Below are 20647 nucleotides of genomic sequence, written 5' to 3' on the forward strand. Positions count from 1 at the left end.
TGACCTGGGAGTTTGGTTTACCTTTTTTTTTTTTTAAACATATGCTTTGATTATTCTCATGATAAAAATAAAGTTTATTCAAAAAGCTTTTTTAGAATTTTGAGATTCTAGTAATTAACAAGGTTTTTGGGATACTGGTCTCCCGGTTATTTTGTTTTCCAGTGTTCTCTTTGCTGCTAAATCTTTGTCTACCTTTTTCAGAAGTTGCTTTTATCGTTTAGAGTGTTCTGGCTCATATCTACAAGCTTGTGTGTTAAGCTCTCTTGTAATCTTTGAGTGTACTGTATGTCTCCTTTACAAAAAAGGAGTTTCTCGCAAGGGAGCAGGGGTGGATATATGAATCGGTCTTCACCAAACAACCAGAATAAGTGCCAATTTTAGATTAAAGAAAATATTCTTTTTTAAAATTCACAATTTTTCAGCTGGTTAATGTGAGGGAAGATTAACCTGTTTTTTGCCTGTGAACAACTTCTCTTACAATGTAAGAGGAGAAATGCTGCAATATTTCTCGATATAATCTTTTGTGGATCTCACCCCCTTTAGAAGGATGTTTGGTGCAAAGTGTAGACCCACCAGCCCAGAACGCCACTGCAATGGAAGCCTTCCTCTCTCCTCCTGAAAATGCCTGAAATGGGAGAAGGAAGATGTGCTGCTATATAAGTGATATACATAGTATAATTTGCCTTGTAAACACGTACAAGGGCAAAAACAGCACCACATACTTTTATGTGTGTAGGTGCTTTGAGAAAACTTGAAAATAAATGAAGGAAAACCACTTACAGATGGAAAGACTTCACAAGATCAGAATTTGTGTCAGTGGAGATAATTCTTGCTAACAGTGCATGCATTACCATGATTCAGTTTAGAAATGTATTTTCTTGTGTAGCACATTTTTATTAAAAATCTGCAGAAAGCATCATATGTCCTAAGTTTTATGTTTTTTTCTAGCTATGCCTGTCTTTTTTTTTTTTTAACTTAAAAACTTGTCATGCATAAACATATTTGCATAGAATAAAGCCTGTATAAATGCAGAATTTGTTGTGTAGAACACTATTGTTTTGGTTTTGTCTGGAAATGTTAAGAAGTTTTAAGCCTATAGACCAAAAAGTGACCCATAATATCACCCAGTTATGCCTACCAGTTGTTCTTAATAACAATTCAATCACTACAGATTTCAGTCAGTATTTAACAGAAATCAGTTGCTGATTTATTGTGTTGAACTGCACAAGGCCTATCCTCAACAAGGTAAGAGCATGAGTGCGCTCACCCTGAGTTGAGGCTTGGCAATGCTCTCAAATGTATTTGTGACTGTGAAAGGCAGTGCGTGCAACAGGTAAAATGCAGCAGCTGAGGCTTTTGTTTGCTTTTAAGGAATTTTTAATTCTTCATTTTAATTCTTCAGGTTTGTGCCTTAGCCTGGCGTACTGAGTGTAGGAGCGCTTCTATCCTATAAGCTGATGAAATGGGAAATATGTCTGCTGTTAGTGCATCTCCGGCATGGGGTTAATCTGGAAGTCTGAAATGTAATGTCCCTTATAGACACGCATCTGCTGGTACAGTGTCTGGCGGTCATGGCACCCTGACAGGCTTACCAGATCTCCTATGCGTATTCTTGTCATCCTAATGAGAATGAAGTGAATCCGGTGGTGGTGCCAACTTTTATTTTATGTGGTGACTTCCATGAAAGTTTCCCATGATGTCATGGTTCCTGGCATCGAATGTTCCAGTTTTCCCTTATGCAGTGACTGCCCCCTCATCCCAGGGGATGTAAAGGGTAAGCGGAGTTGCTCACAGCAGTCAGCAGGGAGAGCTGTGGGTTCAGTTGTTTGGGTTTTTTTGACGTCTGTTTACAATTGAATTTTGAATTTAAAGCAGTCTCATGCGTGCACTGGAGTAAGTGTCAGCTACCTGTAAATTTGATGTCCAAAAGACTAGAAGAGAAGCCAACAGAATAGTGACTCAGTTGTGCTGGTTTACATTTTCTCCTTTTGGTAGGTGCTGTACAAAGCTGAGTCTGTGGAAGCTTGGAAACTTTAGGGTTTTGGTTTGCTTTCCGCTCCTTTTTCTGCCTTTTAAGTTGAAAATTAGCACTTTTGGCCATTTCCTAATGTTGTTGCTTGATGTTTAGACTGCATTTCTTTATTTTCTGTGTTATTGCTTTTGCATGGGCTCAGACACTGCATCTTCAGTTTGCTCCCAGATAAGCCTGATCAAAACATCATGTTAATTTAGATGACTCATCTCAAAACTTTAAATAAAAACAGTAGATCATTAACTTATTTTTAATGCTAGGAGGTCTCAAGACTGAGATCTGTCACTTGCTTGTGCTCTTGTCAGTTTTGGTAGAATCATACTGAAATTAACAAAATCTCAAAAAAACAAACAAAAAAAACACCAAAAAAATTGCTCCTGCAACTTCAGTCATTTCAGCCTTTGTATTAAATGTGATCCTGTAAGATTAAATGAAATCAAAAATTGAAATGTTAAAATGGGCATGTATTTGTAGTCATCAGCCTTGTATATTTTTACATTGGTAAATCATCACAGGAAGTGTCCATCCAGTGGTTGAGAGCTGAACCAGGAAAACCTCACTTTGTCTGAACTAGTCCTTTGTAGGCTTTTCCATGATTGACAACCTGCCCCCCCCACCCCCCAACACACACGCTTTGGCTTATCAGGTTCTGTGGTGCTTTTTTTAACTGCTTAACATTCATAGTAGTGTTCTAGCACAACCACATATGTCAGATTTTGGGCTTGCGTTTTATTTCTGCAACTTTCTGGCTAGTTGTTGGGATTTCATAGTTGTCTCTACAGCTGCAAGTTTTTGATCATAATGTTTAATTTCTTCCTTAGCTTAAGCTATGGAGGAGGACATCCATCACATTCAGAAACAGATCTTCTTCACAGACAGACATACACAGCTTCTCATCAGCTTCCTGGATACTCTACTACACACCATCCTACTGGTAACTGTCTATATTATGAGATTTCAGCTTGAATAGCTTAAAAAAAAAAAAGCTGTTACATAACTTAGTTTCAAGATGATGAATTTTCTAATCAGAGGGTGTTTGTTGTGCAGATGGTGGAAAGTGGTATGAGGAAAGCTGACGTTTAGTAGAAAGCTAACAATCAGTTGCTAGTTTAAAAAAAAAGTCATAAGTGGAAAGGAAAATATAAGAGGCAGTTATGCTCTATAACTTACTGTTTCTTCTTCAACTCTTGCATTTTTGTTCTTTAAAATACAGCTTTTTGGATTATGGCCTATGCACAAGGGCAAAATGTTGAAGTATGCCTCAAAGCCAGCTACAGAAATCATGCCAACTCTTTCAGACTAAAGCAAATAGAAAAAAATAATGCAAGTTGGAACATAGTGTTGCTAGTACTTGTGTGCAAATTAAGGTTTAGTGCTGGGGGGAAGAGCTAAAATTTACTCTAAATATAGTAGCAGGTCCTGTAGGCTATCTTAGATCTGTATCAGTCTGTGATCCTTGTGACATCCTGTCTCCTTGTAAGCAGAAGACAGAGAATGACCTCTTCCTCCTCACTTTGAAACCCAGTTTCCAAGGGAAAGATATTTGGAGTCATAAGCTGTCAGGTGTTTGCCTCTCTTGGTCAAGTCCTTGATCAGCATGACAGAGGGTTGGAATTGCGGGGAACATTTCAAGGTGCAGACCCTGCAGCGTTGATGTAATTTTAGCGACTCAGAGCTCTGCAACCTGTGCAGCGCTTCCCATCCAGCCACTGAAGGAAGGGTACGGACAACAGTTGTTGAAACAAGGAATGCAACCCAAACCCTGTTTCTTGTGCCAGTCCCACAGAGAAGTCCGAACTGCTACAACTGTTCCAAGGAGAAAAAGATTGATGCAAGGAAGTCGAACCGTTTTCAGAGAGAATTCTGAATGTTTAAGTAGTTCATGTGGAATGGTGAATCTTCAGATGAAGGGAGAATTAGTATTAATTGACCTGAACATTGTTTCAGAGCATCTCACTTGACAGACTTTTAAAAATACATTTTGAAATGTATCTTCGAGTTCCATTTTAAAGTTGCAACTCTGTGAAACAGTTAAAATGGTAAAGAATTAATGTACTTTAATAATGTTGCTGATGTTTCAGAGGTTGTTTTTAGTGGATTATGAATGTACATCCTTGTTATTTGAGCTTTTTGTGAGAAGTTTATCTGAATTGTCTAATTGTTTTGTTTAATTCCCTTCACCCCCATCTAGGTCTGTCAGGAATATTTGATACCAGTATGCACACCTCTGGAAGTAACACTAAGGAAACTTCAGTTATGAATTTTCTCTCTGCGATCGAGTCTCGTACCGCTCAGGCAGTCTCTTCAGGATCTACCCTTTTGCCACAATTCAGGGCTCCTTCCTGGCAGACAGGTGAAAAGTTTCTCATGCAATAAAATTCTCTGACTGTAATTGAATGTTTGGGAGTATTTGAAGCAAAAATATCCTACTAGAAAAGGCTGTGTCTTTGTTTCTTTCCCATCTTGTTATTTAAAAATCTCAAAATCAATGAAATTATATTAATCTCTAAGCAGAAGTTCTAATTGTCTAAAAAGGGTTTAGGTGTACAGGATATAATTTTATCTAACTAGTTAAATTTATTCTCCATCCTTCTGTTTGGAATTAGTCTCACTGACACCATAAGTATATTCATGTAGAGTACCTGTACACCCCAGCAGATGCTTCATTCTCAAACTCCGTTCCCTGTCGTAGTTCTTCTGTGATAGTACTACTAAAAGTCTGTGGATACCTTTAGTCCCTTTGTACACAAGTAATAAGCAAGGTGTTCTCAAAAAGAGGGTCTGAGGTGCGTAGTGCATTGAAATCAGTGGTTTAATTCACAGATAAACAAACATGCCATCTTCTATGGCAGACTGACTGCCTTCTGTAAACTTCCCCCATCTGTTAAGCCTTCTGTGCAGAGCAGGAAATTTTGCATATTTTGAGCTTTCTGTAGACAGCCACACCAAGATAAGTGTTGCTACTGCATCTGTGGTAGCTTCAAGTTGTGCTTAATCTTATGCAGTGATTGTGCGGCTGTGCAGTGAATCAGATCTATTCACTGATCTGACAGAAAGCGCTCTTCTTTTTTCTTGTAGTGGGTTATTTTTCCACTGTATCAGCAAGCTGATTTGCCTCTCTGTGCAGCTGTATGAGGGCTAATTCTGATTTAGGGGAGGAGGTGTACAGCAGGAAGAGGGAAGTATTGGACAGTCCTTTTATTGATGACGTGCTCTTGGTGTGTTAAGTGCAGTGTGCAGCTGTGTTCCTTGAAGAACTACACAAAAAGTTGAGAAGACAGCATGTGGCTTTTTGTTCACCATGGATAAGAGCAGATATGTTGGAGAATAGGTGAAGACGTTACTAGTCTGTCAAAAATCTTAATATCAGTGGTGTTTAAGAGTTGTGATGAGCCATCCTCACATCAGATTGTCAGCTGGGAAGAAACCTTTTTTTCTCTTCGTCCTAGCATTTTCTCCATTGCAGCCTGCCTATCGCAGTGAATTGTGAAGAATGGGGAGACATGCTGTGGGTCGGGTTTGATGTTGATACCAGTGATTGAGACTTCTCAGTACTCATTACTAAGAACTCATCAGTAAGCCCATTTTCAATATTATCAGTTCTCTTGGCTTTCTATTGTCCTCTCATGCTTTTACTGGTTTTTGTTGTTTTTTGTTTATTGTTTGGTTTTGTATTCTATAGTCCTCTCAAGTATCTTTTGAAAACTTCTACAGATTTTTTTGATGAGGGAAAACAAGTACTCTTTGGTCTTCAAGGTGTCATTCTTGAGACGGATTATAGACTTTGGGTTTTTCTCCAAACCGTGCAATGGCTGTTATTTTTTTTTATTTTTTTTGGGGGGGGGGTGTTGGGGGGAGGAACAGCATGTTTATTGTGTTGTCCTACCAAGTCTTCCTTGGATATATATGATGTGTTATCTGTGTTCTGTTTTCACAGGGAAGCAGGGGAGGCTGTTGCACATACACCTTCCCCGTGCTTTTGTCTGTTGCTCTACAAAACTCAAATGTAAAACCCAGCAGTTCTACCATAATAGTGTGACTTGTCTGGTATTGAGAAATGAACTGCGTAGTAGGAAGGGCTTAGATGAGAACTGAACATCCACAGCTAAAATAGGAATAAATTGTTCCCCTTCTTTTCCCTCTGAATGCCCCTACCTTTGTGTTAGTGTTAGCTATCAGTAAAAAAGAACCCGATTGTATGTGATGTTGCGGTTTTTTAGAATAGGAAAAGAGGAATTAAAACACTGCTTATGCTTTCTTACTCAGAAAGGCCTTATTGTTGACTTGTGAAAAATACTGTGGCATTCCTTCAGTGTCATATCTCTTCGTATCAGTATATGTCTTGAACTGAAAGGGAGAAACAAAGACTTCCTTTCGCAGTTTCATCTGACACTTCCAAAGTCATTTTGTGATTAACTTGCAGAAGGACTTTATGTATTTTAAAGTGAAAATTAAACATATTACTGAGATATGTCTCTAAACAAGCCTTATTTACTGACAGTTTATACCAGTGATTTTATTTTTTTCTGCTTTGCGTATCCTTGTAATTTTTTTTAAGTGGAAACTGATTCCTTTTCATTTTCCTTTACAAGAAATTCAAGCCTCTCTGAGAATAAATTTGTCTTCATTTACTTTCATAGACTTTAGAAATAGTACATAAACTTTACCAGTTCCTGAAAGCCGCAGGGTGAAAACCACTGAAAAATATGGATCGCTGCTGTGAGCCCCAAAGCTTGCAAAGGAGTTTCACAAACTTATTTAAGTTGCAGTAGTATATTCTATTAATAAATGCTGTTTAAGCAAGGATGTGATAGCAATGTCTGGGTGCAAATAAGATTATATGTTTGAGTTGGATAGTTGTTGTATTGTGTAGATAGTTGCTGTCTGAGGGTATTTTCAACTATGGTATTTCACTTAAGAAAACATGCAAATCATATCTTTTCTCAGCACCCGAGGGTGCTGAGAGAACTGGCGGAAGAACTGGCCAAGCTGCTTTCCATCATTTATCAGTAGTCCTGCCTATCGGGGGAGGTCCCAGTCGACTGGTGGCTAGCAAATGTGATGCCCATCTACAAGAAGGGCCAGAAGGTAGACACGGGAAACTATAGGCCTGTTAGTTTGACCTCAGTGCCAGGGAAGCTCATGGAGCAGATTATCTTGAGTGTCATCATGCGGCACTTGCAGGGCAACCAGGTGATCAGGCCCAGTCAGCATGGGTTTATGAAAGGCAGGTCCTGCTTGACGAACCTGATCTCCTTCTATGACCAAGTGACATGCTTGGTAGATGAGGGGAAGGCTGTGGATGTGGTCTACCTTGACTTCAGTAAGGCTTTTGACACCGTTTCCCATAGCATTCTCCTCAAGAAACTGGCTGCTCTTGGCTTGGACTGGCATACGCTTCGTTGGGTTAGAAACTGGCTAGGTAGCCGGGCCCAGAGAGTCATGGTGAATGGCGTTAAATCCAGTTGGAGGCCAGTCACTAGTGGAGTCCCCCAGGGCTCAGTACTGGGGCCAGTCCTCTTCAATATCTTTATCGATGATCTGGATGAGGGGATCGAGTGTACCCTCAGTAAGTTCGCAGATGACACCAAGTTAGGTGCATGTGTTGATCTGCTCGAGGGTAGGAAGGCTCTGCAGGAGGATCTGGATAGGCTGGACCGATGGGCTGAGGCCAACTGTATGAGGTTCAACAAGGCCAAGTGCCAGGTCCTGCACCTGGGGCACAACAACCCCAAGCAACACTACAGGATGGGAGGTGAGTGGTTAGAAAGCTGCCTGGCCGAGAAGGACCTGGGAGTACTGGTTGATAGTCAGCTGAATATGAGCCAGCAGTGTGCTCAGGTGGCCAAGAAGGCCAACAGCATCCTGGCTTGCATAAGAAGCAGTGTGGCCAGCAGGTCTAGGGAAGTGATTGTCCCCCTGTACTCGGCTCTGGTGAGGCCGCACCTCAAGTGCTGTGTTCAGTTTTGGGCCCCTTGCTACAAGAAGGACATGGAGGTGCTCGAGAGAGTCCAGAGAAGGGCAACGAAGCTGGTGAGGGGTCTGGAGAACAAGTCGTACGAGGAGCGGCTGAGGGAGCTGGGGTTGCTCAGTCTGAAGAAGAGGAGACTCAGGGGCGACCTTATTGCACTGTACAGATACCTTAAAAGAGGCTGTAGCGTGGTGGGGGTTGGTCTATTCTTCCATGTGTCTGGTGACAGGACGAGGGGGAATAGGCTAAAGTTGCGCCAGGGGAGGTTTAGGTTGGATATTAGGAAGAACTTCTTTACTGAAGGGGTTGTTAGGCATTGGAATGGGCTGCCCAGGGAAGTGCTTGAGTCACCATCCCTGGAGGTCTTTATAAGATGTTTAGATGTTGAGCTTAGCGATATGGTTTAGTGAAGGACTTATTAGTGTTAGGTCAGAGGTTGGACTAGATGATCTTGAAGGTCTCTTCCAACCTAGATGATTCTGTGATTCTGTATTTTTTTTTTGTATTGAAAGTTACAGCCTTCCTTTGAGAATTAAATTCAGCTATTTCATTGTATGCTCTGAAATGCTGTTTCATAAAAAGTGAGTTATAGAAGTATTGGTGAGGGTAAATGCAGGAGATGAAATTGCTCTTTTAATTATTACAATTTTTATTTCGTAATTTTGCCTTTTTACAGTATACTTAAAGAGTCCAAAGCTTTTGATCAGTTGTCCTCTACTAGGAATTCTTTTTAAATTCAAATAAAAACTAATACAGAGCCTTTGGTTTCGAAGTAGAATTAGTCTTGTATGACTTTTTAATCCAAAATTTGCATCATAAGGGTGTGAGTTATTTTCCCTCAGCAACTTGCTGTAGGTGTAGAACTTGGAATTCTTGCAGAACTGCACTTCCAGCTTGAAAATTATCTGCAATGAGTGCCTCCCTTTGCTGATGAGTGTGTTGATTCTAAAGAAGGTTATACTGATAGATGGTGGAAGAGCTTAATACGAAATAAGTTACAGAAATGCAGTGTTGCAACTTGTAAAGCTCCCGTATGTTCTTTTTCCCTTTATGTTTTTTTTTTTTTTTTTTTTTTCCAGGTATGCATTCCTCAACAGCCACAGAACTATTCGTTACTGGAGCATTGCCAACCTCTGGAACGTTTCCACCAACATCTGCTTTATCAGCATATCAGCATCCCAACACTTTCAGCAGTAGAAACTTTGCTACTACCCCTTCTCTTACTCTTCAAGATACTACTTTCAGTGCTACATCAAATGGCCTCTTAACTACTCATGATCCTTTATTACAGATTAAAACGTCACAAGGCACTGTTCCAACTGCTTTGACATTTGAGCGCCTCGGCAGTTCTGTTTTGAGTACCAGTATACCACCTCAGTCGTCAACATATCGTTCTGCTCAAGAATCTGCACCCCATCTTTTGCAACCTCAGTTTAGTTTGTTGCCTTCAACCATTGGAGGAACTCAGCAGGTTTCTCAGGCGTATAGCACATCTGTCTTTACTGGTTCCACTGCTTCTATTGATAGAGCACTTCAGCGAGAATGTAGTGTTATTAAACACCATCAGCGGCCTTCAAGTACTCAGTCTGTTCAGGCTCAACTGACTGTTTCACAGCATTCCTTACACAGCTATTTAACGAGTACAAGTGGAGTTAATTTTCAGGATACATCTAGGCACTCAGCATTATCCTGCAGTCCGGTTGGAGATGTTACTCAGGTGAGCAATGGAGGACCACAGCAGAAGACTTCCCAAGTCACAGTGGAACTTGCTCAGTCTTACACATCTGCAATTCCATCACTTGGTTTTCCACCTGCTTCCACAGCAAAAGTGAAAAACTGTTCCACGAAGCAGCCTCCAAGGTCAACGAAGACCCCCAAACCTCAAAGTGTAGCTCCCACTGTGCAGACACAAAGCTATGCCAAAACTGCACAAAACCAGAGTTCTGTCATTACAGGCCAAGCACAGATCTATTCTACAGCACAGCTCCCAAGTCTCTTGTCAGTCAGCCAGTCCCAAAATTATGTTTCTTCCCAGTCTCAGAATGTGTCACCCGTCAGTCACTCACAGGATTTCTCATCTAGCAAGATCGAGAAGCTGCCCTCCTTGTACAAAACGTTGACTTTTTCTGGGCAATCGCAAACTATTACTTCTGATAGTCAAACTCTAAGTTACTCCTCAGACGAACAAGTACTGACTTCAGTTCCAAATGAGAACTACTCTGGGCAAACAAGGGAACTTTCTTCAGTCAGCCAATCTCAGAGCTACTCTTCTAGTCACTCTCAGGGTTTATCTCCAGTTAGCCAATCCCAAGTTAGCTTTTCATCTCAATCACAAGTTTTATCAGCTGTTAGTCCTTCAGAAAGCTATTCTTCAGGGCAGTCTTTAACGTTAACATCGCCTTCTCTTCCTTTTTCTGCGTCTCCTCGGATACAGACTCTTCCGGGCTCAAGTCCTAATCAGAGTTATATTTCTTTACATTCTTCTCAGAACTCTCAGTCACAAGAATCCTCCCCGCCACAGTCTCAGAAGTTTTTGCCATCTGTGCAGTCTCCTCCTTTTGCATCCCCAGCTCATTCACAGACGCTGCAGAACAACAGGCCTTCCTCAGAAACAAAATCGTACGTAAAAAGGAAATCTGACTCTAACTTGTATGCTTCATCAAAACAAGAGGAAGAATTGTCAATGCAGGATATGCAGGCATTGCAACAGCAGGCTTCTCTTGAATCTTCCACCCAAAGGCTAACTGATGATGAAATCAATGCTCAGGACGGATCCTATAGGGTCTCAAAAGCAGATGACAGATACTCTCAAAGTGTAATCAGAAGTAACTCTCGTCTTGAAGATCAAGTTGTTGGACTTACTCTTCAAGGAGCAAAAAAAGATGAAAGAATGGTTAATACTGTGGAACAGCTTTCCCAGCATATTGGCCATATCACAAGCCTAAGCCATGACATTAAAAAAACAGCGAATTTAATGCAAACGACACAAGTAAATGTGAGTCCTAAAGAACTAAACCAGCAACATTCTCTTATGCATAAGGTACATGAAAATAAAGGTCAAGAACAGCAAGGCCAAGTCATCAGCACACCACCGCAGGTTCAACCTCATGCTTTAAGGCATGGTCATCAGCTGTGTTTGCCCAGTGCACAGGTACTTCTGGAGTCGACCTGTGACTTACAGATTCTTCATCAGTCAATACTGCAGTCAGGTTTAGGACAAGCAAAGGCATCACCACAAGTGCAAAGAATACAGAGTCCTCAACAGGTGACACATCCATTCCTTCAGATGGATGGCCATATTATCCAAAGTAATGGAGGTCATTCTCAGCAGCAGCTTCATGCTCAGAACTCAGAAGTAATGAAAATGGACATTTCCGAGCCCTCAAAACCACTACAGCAACATTTGACAACAAAAGATCATTTTACTCAGACAAATCAACATGATTCAAAAAATCAGTTTGTTTCTCTTAGTTCAATATGTTTCCCAGAATCTATGCTTCTCAGTGATGAGAGGAATATATTATCCAATGTAGATGATATCTTAGCAGCAACCGCGGCAGCCTGTGGAGTGACACCATCTGACTTTGCCAAATCAGCATCTAATGAAGAAGAAATCCAGTCTGTTGAAAATAGTGAGGAGTCTAAAACACAGTTCCGATCAATGGATGTAAGACACGTGTCTTCTGTTTTCAGTGCCTCTCCAGTTGGAAAGCCAGCAAGCATAAATAATATTTCTGTGAATGGAGGCCAAATCACTATAAATCTGACACCGGTGTCAGCAATACAGACAAAACCTGTGAACCTTGATCAACAACACATTGAAACTTCTGATCAAAATGTACCAACAAGAATGACCTCTCCTGGTCAAGAGGGTCAAGAACAAGGTGCTGTTCCAGTTAAGAAACAGTCTAGCATTAGCCACGAATCTGAAGAAGATAATGATGTTTCTGCTGATGGTACACTAAATGTAAATGTAAGAGAGGCAGACTTTGTTTCTAGTGGTAAGAGTCTAAGTGAAGAAAGTGCTGCTTCAGAGAATGATTTTAATATAGGTGGTGGTGATGATGGTACAGTAGCAGGTAACCAGTCAAAGGTTAATTCATTGCAGCCACTACCTGTGCCCCCAAGTGGAGATGGAGCTATTAGTAGAACTGAAGAAGAATGCCAAGATTTAACTCTCGGGAACCTTCAGAAGAAGAAAAGCAAAGGAAAAAGCCAAAACAAAAATGGTGCAGAAGATGACAGTGCAATTCAGAAACAGATCAAAAGAAGTGGACACTGTAAACGTCAAAATTCGAGAGGAAGTGACTCATGTTTGATGTACTCTTCTCCTGTTTCTGAAAGTTGTTACGATACTTATCAACATCAGGAAAGAATGAGGCAAAAAATTAAAGAAGTTGAAGAAAAGCAGCCTGAAGTCAAAACAGGATTTATTGCATCTTTTTTAGACTTTCTAAAGTCTGGGCCTAGGCAACAGTTTTCAGCTCCAGCTGTACGAATGCCAAACAGGACTAGGCGACCAGTTACCCAAATAGTTCGCGGCCCTTGCCTACAGTCCTCCACAAAGCCTCAGCCAGCAGCAGCACCTGTAGCCGCTGAGGTCAGTGCAGAAAGTCCAACCAAAAAAGCTGATGAAGAACTTAAGAAAAATTTAGAAACATTGCCTTCATTTTCTTCTGATGAAGATGATTCTGTGGGGGGGAACCACGATCTTCAGAAGAGCATCTCTACTGCATTGTCAGCCCTCGATGATACTTCCGACAGAAAGAACAAATCAGGTAAAACAGTTAGTGTGAGTGCATACACTGGAGAGTTCTGTAGCTGATGGTGCAAAATGGAAATATTTTAGCTTTCGTTAATTCAGGTAAAAGTCTTGATTTGCTTTGTTTTTAATCCAGTCATAATTAAGCGTTCTGTTCAAAAGTTGTGCTGAGTATGAGCTAAACTAGTGTTGTCTACAATTGGAAAATGCGTACATAAACTTATCCATGCTGCTTGGGCAGGACTCTTCTAATGCTGAAAAATGACTTTAGTCCAGGCTTGGAATGATGTATCTGTTCTCTTCTCTGGCTTAGAATGCTAAGTATTATTGTCATCCCTAAACCTCAACAAACCACCATGTCCAGTGGTTTTAAATCAATTTTCAAAGAATTCTAGCAAGAGAACATGTTAATAATTGCCATCAGCAAATGCTAAATTCCTCCTGGGTTGAGTTAAGTGTGTGCTTTCTGTGATGCTAGAGCTGCACAGAATGTTTATGAAAGCAATTGTGAAAGCAATTGTTATGCTTGTAAACTAAGCGCTAGTTTAGCTAGCTGTGTCCAAGATGGGAACCACTTGACTTTGATTTCAGCGATATTTGTGAGGAGCATTGTGCCCTCATGTTGAGATATTGCTAACGAAAGAACAAAAGCTGGGAGGGGTTGTTCTGGGCAGGAGGACGGGCAGCAACCACTGATGACAGTGCTAGCTAGTTTTCTATGTATCTGACTTCTCAGTTTCACTTGTATTACATCTGTGCTGTGTGACACGTTCTGTGTTTATAGCTTTTAACTGATGTTGCTTTGTTTTTTGAAGTATTTGGCATGCAGCATATTTTTGCCTAGATAGATGTGTTCAGTGACATCAATTTTCTTTGGGCAATAAAAAACTACCTAGTTGATCACATAACTGTACTAATACATCCAAGAGAGAGCCTTTCAATTTAATGAGTTTTAAACAAGAAAGCAACATTTTTTTCCCCCCTAGAAAGCCAGAATGTGGACAGTGCTATGGTTTGAGCCTCTCTTTCTGAATATGTTAACTTTAATAAGCCATGTTCTGTGTACAGCTTCCTAAGGAAATATTTCAAAGTTTTTTTGTTGTTGTTGTTGCATGGACATTAGCATTTGTAATGATTTCTTTTACAATGTTGTTGTGTCTTCTTTATTGTTCGTAAGGATGTAATATTTATACCAGCAGTTTCATTAACTCGCCTTCCTGTTTTGTTATATACGAGACTGTACAAAATACAACATGCTTAATAATGGCTTCTTTCCTACGTGCTGGTGTTTTCGCAGATTTTCTGCTAATTCCCTCTCCTGTCTGTTTTTGCACATAAGTATGGAAAGACAAATACTAAAACAATTACTTGTGGTTAGTATTAAGTAGTGTATGTACATTTATCTACTGTTCTGAAGAATATGTAAATATTACTTGGGGAACTAATAGTACTATATCTAATTAAGGCTTTCATAGTCTTTGGTGAACAAATAAAAATAGCATATTTATAATAATGTGATGTTATATATCCAGAAAAAGTCTTTAATTGCTTAACAATTTTGCTTGAATTGCTTTAATGAATCTTCACATGTGGTATGTAACTTTTGTATTGACACATTAATTTGATATTTAATTTTTTGATTATTTTTATCAAAAGGTCGCATCTTTTTTCTATTTTTCAACAATTAAGTCATCAACTAACAATGGTTGTTACACTTCAAAATGGCTATCTTAAATTCGAAGCCAATTTTCTAAGCAATATTAATAATTACCCTATAGCTTATTTAATTTGATTTTTAGATTAGCAAGTCAATGTAAAAACAATGTTAAAATGTATAAAAATAAATGTATATAAACTGTGTGAAAGAGTATAAAGTAATACCTAAAAGGATTCTATTTTTTTTCAGGGGGAAAGAGTAATTATTTTTGAAAGCTTGGAGTTTACTTTGGCTCTGGTGTATAGAGAAGAATTCCCTTCTTTGTTTTTTCTCAGTTCTCATTGCTCACCACTGTTAATTCTAAAAATTATTAGGATATTTTAATCCCAATCTGAAACTTCCGGTTACTTTACTACAAGATATAAATGATAAATGTCCAAAAGTAATAGAGCAAATGTTCTCATGTTTCATGCATCTTTCTCTTTCCTTAATTCAATTTATGAAGTCTTTACCTGTCAGCAGACTGGAAACAAGATTCAGTGTTATCAGTTTTTACTATCGTATTTGCGTGGTCTCACAATGCACAGCAGCGTTCCTGTTGAACGTCTGTTAACTATAAAGTTGTTTTGTGAGGCATTCATTGTTGTTATTTCTAGATGGTAACAGGCTCAAGTTAAATGCAAACATAGGTGTACTAGCTACAATATTTTGATTTTGTTAATGTTGTGACTAAGGTAAAGCTCCCATCTAACTCTTAAAACAAATGATGTTAGAATATTTGCTTTTTATAGGGATTGTGAAAGAAAAAGAAGTTCTCATCTTATGTTGCTAATCCTTGATAACTAAATTTAACTAATTTTTTTTTTTTTGCTTCAGAAGCTGAAAAAGTGGCGGTCGTTACTGCTGCTGCCACTACTGCTGTTATAAAGCAGGAATCACCACAGACAACAGCTCCTGTAGTCAGTATGCAGGACAAAATGAGTTCAGCTGACCCCTTAAAAGTAGCTCAACAGGATGCTGGGACTTCAGACCAATTAGCAAAAATACAGTCAACTGTTGCAATAGAAGGAGGTACCGATGAGGAGAATATGGACAGTGGAGGAGAGGGCATGTACAGAGAACGTGATGAATTTGTAGTGAAGATTGAAGATATAGAGACACTAAAGGTAATCTAAATGCTTACTATGAGTGTGAAACAAAAATCAAACAAAAACAAACACACTGAAAGAGCTCCGTGACTTATCCTCAAAAAACTGCTAAAGTTGGAAAGGCTACGGATTTGTTTTCTGCTCTATTTGCTGCCAAGCTACTTCAAAGGTGTCTTTCTGATGTGGATTATGAATATGCTTTGAATGTACTTGATCCATTTTGTAAGGTATATGTAATAATGTTAAATCTCTGTCCTGGTAACTTCTGTTAGAACTTGGAATTACTTTTTTTTTTTTTTTTTGAAGATAGTAGTAGATTCTCAGGAGTATGGTATTGAAGAAATGGCTCTTGGATTTTTGCAGAAGGTCTTGGAATTGTCTTTTTTTCTTTTTTGGAGAAGGTTGTTTGCTATTCTAATCAGAAACAGCTTCCATATGGAACCAGTACAGCTCTTCACTCGAGTTTATGGAAAGGTTCTGTGTTGTTCTTGACTTTTATTTCTTGTGGTCTATCTATCTCAAATTGTAGTGCATGTGTACCTATTCTTTTGCTCCTATCATAGCTAGCAATACTCTTATTTTCAGTTTCTGATGCTTTTCATTATTTGTCTGTGTTCATCCTCTTGAGCTTAAGCTTTAAATTAATTCATGTAGCTTTATCACGAGTGTTAACAGCTCTAAAATAAAACATTCCCTTGTCACTTATGGAACTATGCAAATATTGTTATGAGGTATTTTGAATTTTAATCTTTGTAGTATATATTTCTTCAGTTATTTAAACACTCCTTGGAGAAAGCATCTATATTCGATTATGTTTTACAAAAAGAGAGTTTTTAAGTTAGTAGTTTGCACATAGGATTTATAGAGAATTCTTATTCGAGGTGGTAATTACAAATCTGTTTTTGACATAGTTTATTTCTTAAACTATTGGAATAAAAAAAAAATCCAAACTTTTTTTACAGTTAAAGTTGAACTAAAAGTATAAACTCTGGTACACTAATTTGAACTGAACTCTCCTTTTTCACCTTACTGTAAGCATCATGCTGTTATTTCACAGGTACTGTGGACTTCTGCCACAGAATCTCAAGGAACCTACAAGCTTTTTTTGCTGCTTGTTGTGATTCTTACATTTGTTACCAAAAAAAATTATATTAAGCAAAAAGATTTAAAAAATCTATCTATCTATCTATCTATATATATATGTATATAGGGAAAGTATCATTTTGAAAAATACCGTTTTGTGGCTTGGTTGCGTGGTGCCTTAGTTCTGACATTGCAGCATAGGCGAAGCTTGTTGGCACAGCTTCATTCCTCTGAAGGTAATATTTGTGGCTCTTAACACTTACTGTAGTTCATGTCATGCTATCTTAATATAAATTACATGCATTAACTAAGGAGTTGGAATTTGAATGACCTGTTTCTATTTTATTCCTGGGTAACTTGTTCAAAAAATAGAATGCACAAACACACATCTGGGAGAAAAACAAGCACCGTTATTGGCAAATAATCTTCTGTTCTTACAGGTTGCTTTGCAAACCGGAAAAGAGCCTCCAGCTATTTGGAAAGTACAGAAGGCCTTATTGCAAAAGTTTGTTCCTGAAGTGCGAGATGGACAGAGGGAGTTTGCTGCTACGAACAGTGTGAGTCAAAAAATTCCTCATGAAGCTTCATGGCAACTAATTTACTTAATGGAAGGCTGAGAAAGAAATTAAAATTTTAAAAAGCAATGATGGAAGATAATCACCAAAAAACGTAACTTTGTGAGCTCAGTTGCTCATGAAAGAATGTGCATTTAAACACAGTATCTCAAGGCAGGATTGTCATCAGCTCCGTCATTTTATGGCAAAAGTTAGGCCAGTCCAATTCAGATATTTGGTATTTCTAAATTTAGCATCTGGCGTTATTTAATTCCCAGGTGGCATTCTGTGACTTAGTCACATGGTCTAAACTTTGGGCAGACCTGTGCGGTGCCAAGAGTTGGACTAGATGATCCTTATGGGTCCCTTCCAACTCGGGATATTCTATGATTCAATGGATCTCAGAATCTTGTCTGCTGAAGTGTGTTTAATGAAAAGCTTAGGACCAGCTTATCTGACCAAGTACTCTGCAAAGTTTAAAAAAAAAAAAAAGGCAAATAAGTATCTGTACTTTTATAAATATTGTGATAAAAATGAAAGTGGAAATTCAGGTTAATAAAGACTCACACAATTAAAGCCTCTGCAACCACAAGACTATCTGTGCATGGTGCAGTCTGAACTTCCAACCCTATCAGCATTGGAAGAAATGAGCACCATATCTTCCACCATTGCTTTTTAAAATTTTCTAACAAGTGCATGTCAGATAATATCTTCAGCACCCATGGTAGCAATGCTTCTTCTTGGAGGTAAAAATGAAAATTCAGAATCAATATCTAATTTTTCTGAACATACAAATCCAAGTCCAGTTGTAGAACGTGGATCTGTAATGAGGTTTTGTTTGGTCTTTTTAGGTCTTTGGGGGAGTTTTTACTTCAGGATGTTTACATGGACCATTCTAGTCTCTAGGCCATCTTGGGGGTGTTGGACCCAATGATCTCTTGGGTCCCTCTCCAACTCCCTACAATTCTGTGAAAATGTGATTCTGACATAACATTCTTGCAATAAAAAAAAAAAAGTTTTATTTCCTCCTACTCTAAAATTATTTCTAAATATATTAAGGGGTAGATTCTTGGCTTTCCAGCATGGGTTCTTTGGTATCATTCAGTCTGGGTAAAGGAACAAGTTTTTTCAACTGGAATAAAGTAAGTGGGAGCAGGCTTGCGAATCAACTGCTTTCCACTGTGGGAAGGATACTATAGGATAGCATTTCAAGAGGCAGCCATTTGCCAGAGGTAATCTTTTGCAATAACACATGGAGGTGTGGTGTATTAAATAAAGGGAGAAAATAATGCCCAAAGTACTTCTTGCCTTATTTTCTTGTTTTAAGCGTTATTTGGAAATCTGTTGGAGAATCAGTCTTAAATTATAGCTGCTATAGAATAGGTCATCTTTGTATATTAACAGATTTTTAAACATTTTTATTTACTATTTAAATTTAAATTGTTAAACTGAATAATTCTACTTAACAGAAGCACCTTATATATTAAATCATATTTTTTTCTAGTATCTTGGGTATTTCGGGGATGCAAAAACAAAATACAAACGAGTCTATGTGAAGTTCATTGAAAATGCAAACAAGAAGGAATATGTCAGAGTATGTTCAAAAAAACCACGAAGCAAGCCTGTACAGTCAGCAAGGTATTTTATTTCAGTTTGTTTTTCATTTTGTCATATTTCTTTTTGTATTAAGAACATACGTATTTTAATAAACAAGACTTATAACTCAGAGCTATGTTCCTCTTTCAGTTGGAAATGGAAAACTGTGTTTTGTTATAAGAAATGAGATAAATTATTGTCAGATCAAGACAATTCTTTAACTAGAATCAGTGGACTGCAATAATCATTCATTTCAGAGGTTCTAGGTCTCCATGTGCTATGTCTTTTTTTGTTCTTTTGCCCTGTTATCCAGTATGTGGATAGAAGCCTACAGGCATAAAGATTTTTGTGTGTGTGTTGTTTTCTCCTATCTTGTGGTCTTTGCAAGTTAGGTATGTTTTTCTGGATTGCTTTAATGACTGTCTTGACCCAGTGTACTAGAAATACCATGGCTTGTTCTCAACCCTGGAAACTTAATTTAAAAACAGAAGTTCATTGTTGAAATTGGTTATTACAATGATTCTTTCCCTTGTCATTTATGTTCTTGCACAGTGAGGGTACATTTTCTTTTCTTATTGTACCTTCCCTACCCGTCAGCCCACTCGAAAAGCCTTATCTCAGTAAATCATCCCTTATAATTCCATATCCATGCCCTAAAATCAATATTCTGGTAGTATTGCTTTTAAACCACCAAACAAAAATGCCTTTTTGGAGAGGCAGGTAAAGAACATGGAGCAAACAGCATGGTTTTGATTCTAGTAAACACAGTGCTGGTCCTGCAAAATGGAATGACCATGTCTCCCTCAGAGTCCTTTGACTATCTCTGTGATTTCCTCTGCCACCTTCCTTCTGATAGTGTTTTCACTGTCACTCACTTGCTAAAGACTTTGTTATTGCATTTTGGGTTGGCATTTGACTGTGCATTTGCAAAGGATTACAGAATCTGTATTATACAAACCTTTTCATGCTTTAATGCTGAGCTCATTTTATCTTTCCACATCTTCAGATGCTATCTGAAGCTTTTCTCTCTATATGGTTTTTCAATAATTAGTGTAATGCAGGTATTTTTGTTTTGTCAGATGTTAGTGAACAATACAGGAAAAAAAATACAGTTCTCTTCATTCAGGAAATGACTGGGTCTTGAGCTCCAGTTCTGCAGTTCTGTACTCTTAGAGAAGGCACTTTTATCAGATAACCAATTTTATAAAATGATCATGATCTACTTAAAATTACCTGGGGCTTTGACAATCTTTTTTTTTTCCCCTCTTGGGCTACAGAAGTCTGTTCCAGGACCTGTTCCTGTAGTGCTCTGAAACAATCCTGTCTTTTAGCCAAAACATGATCAGGATTAGCTATCCATACGTTCTCTTTTCAATACTGTTTTTTTGGCTTTTATTTCTGTCTTTCCCGGGTGTTCTTACTGCATGATATTTCTGGAGAGCAGTCACATTCCATCTTGGTTCTTGTTTCACTAAGCTGGATTAATCAAACTCTTCAAATTTTTTCTTCTAAGGCAGGCTTTCCATTCCTCTAATCATTCTAGTATCTACTGTCTCCACCCATTTTGGTTTGGAATCTGCATTTCTGAGATTTGACTAGAATTATTCACAAATAGTCCAGAAGATACTAACAATATTTCTGTAATTCACTTCACTGCTTTCCCGTTTGAATGAAGAATTTTGCTTAACACTTCCCAGAAATGTATTCCTCCCATGTTCTCAAAACTGTATTGCATTGATACTTCCCTGGCACCTGGCTACATCACAGTTTCCTTCTGTTGTTTCCAGGAGATGAGCTCTCAGGTTGTGAGAAATTCATGTTGGTTCTAAAATATATATTACTTT

The 20647-nt window shown here is 38.5% G+C and overlaps 1 protein-coding gene across 2 annotated transcripts in view; it reads left to right on the forward strand.

Annotated features, from left to right (window-relative positions):
* QSER1 (glutamine and serine rich 1) overlaps positions 1–20647 on the forward strand; it is a 45793-nt gene that overhangs the window by 13656 nt on the left and 11490 nt on the right. The window contains exons 2-7 of one of the 2 annotated variants that reach the window (XM_040558739.1): positions 2854–2966; positions 4224–4385; positions 9083–12781; positions 15299–15588; positions 17094–17210; positions 18712–18845. In XM_040558739.1, the coding sequence (XP_040414673.1) occupies positions 2854–2966; positions 4224–4385; positions 9083–12781; positions 15299–15588; positions 17094–17210; positions 18712–18845 (4515 nt within the window). The remainder of the gene's footprint in view (positions 1–2853; positions 2967–4223; positions 4386–9082; positions 12782–15298; positions 15589–17093; positions 17211–18711; positions 18846–20647) is intronic. The other variant, XM_040558740.1, reaches the window with a different exon arrangement.

Source organism: Cygnus olor, chromosome 5 (assembly GCF_009769625.2).
Source record: "Cygnus olor isolate bCygOlo1 chromosome 5, bCygOlo1.pri.v2, whole genome shotgun sequence".
NCBI lineage: Eukaryota > Metazoa > Chordata > Aves > Anseriformes > Anatidae > Cygnus > Cygnus olor.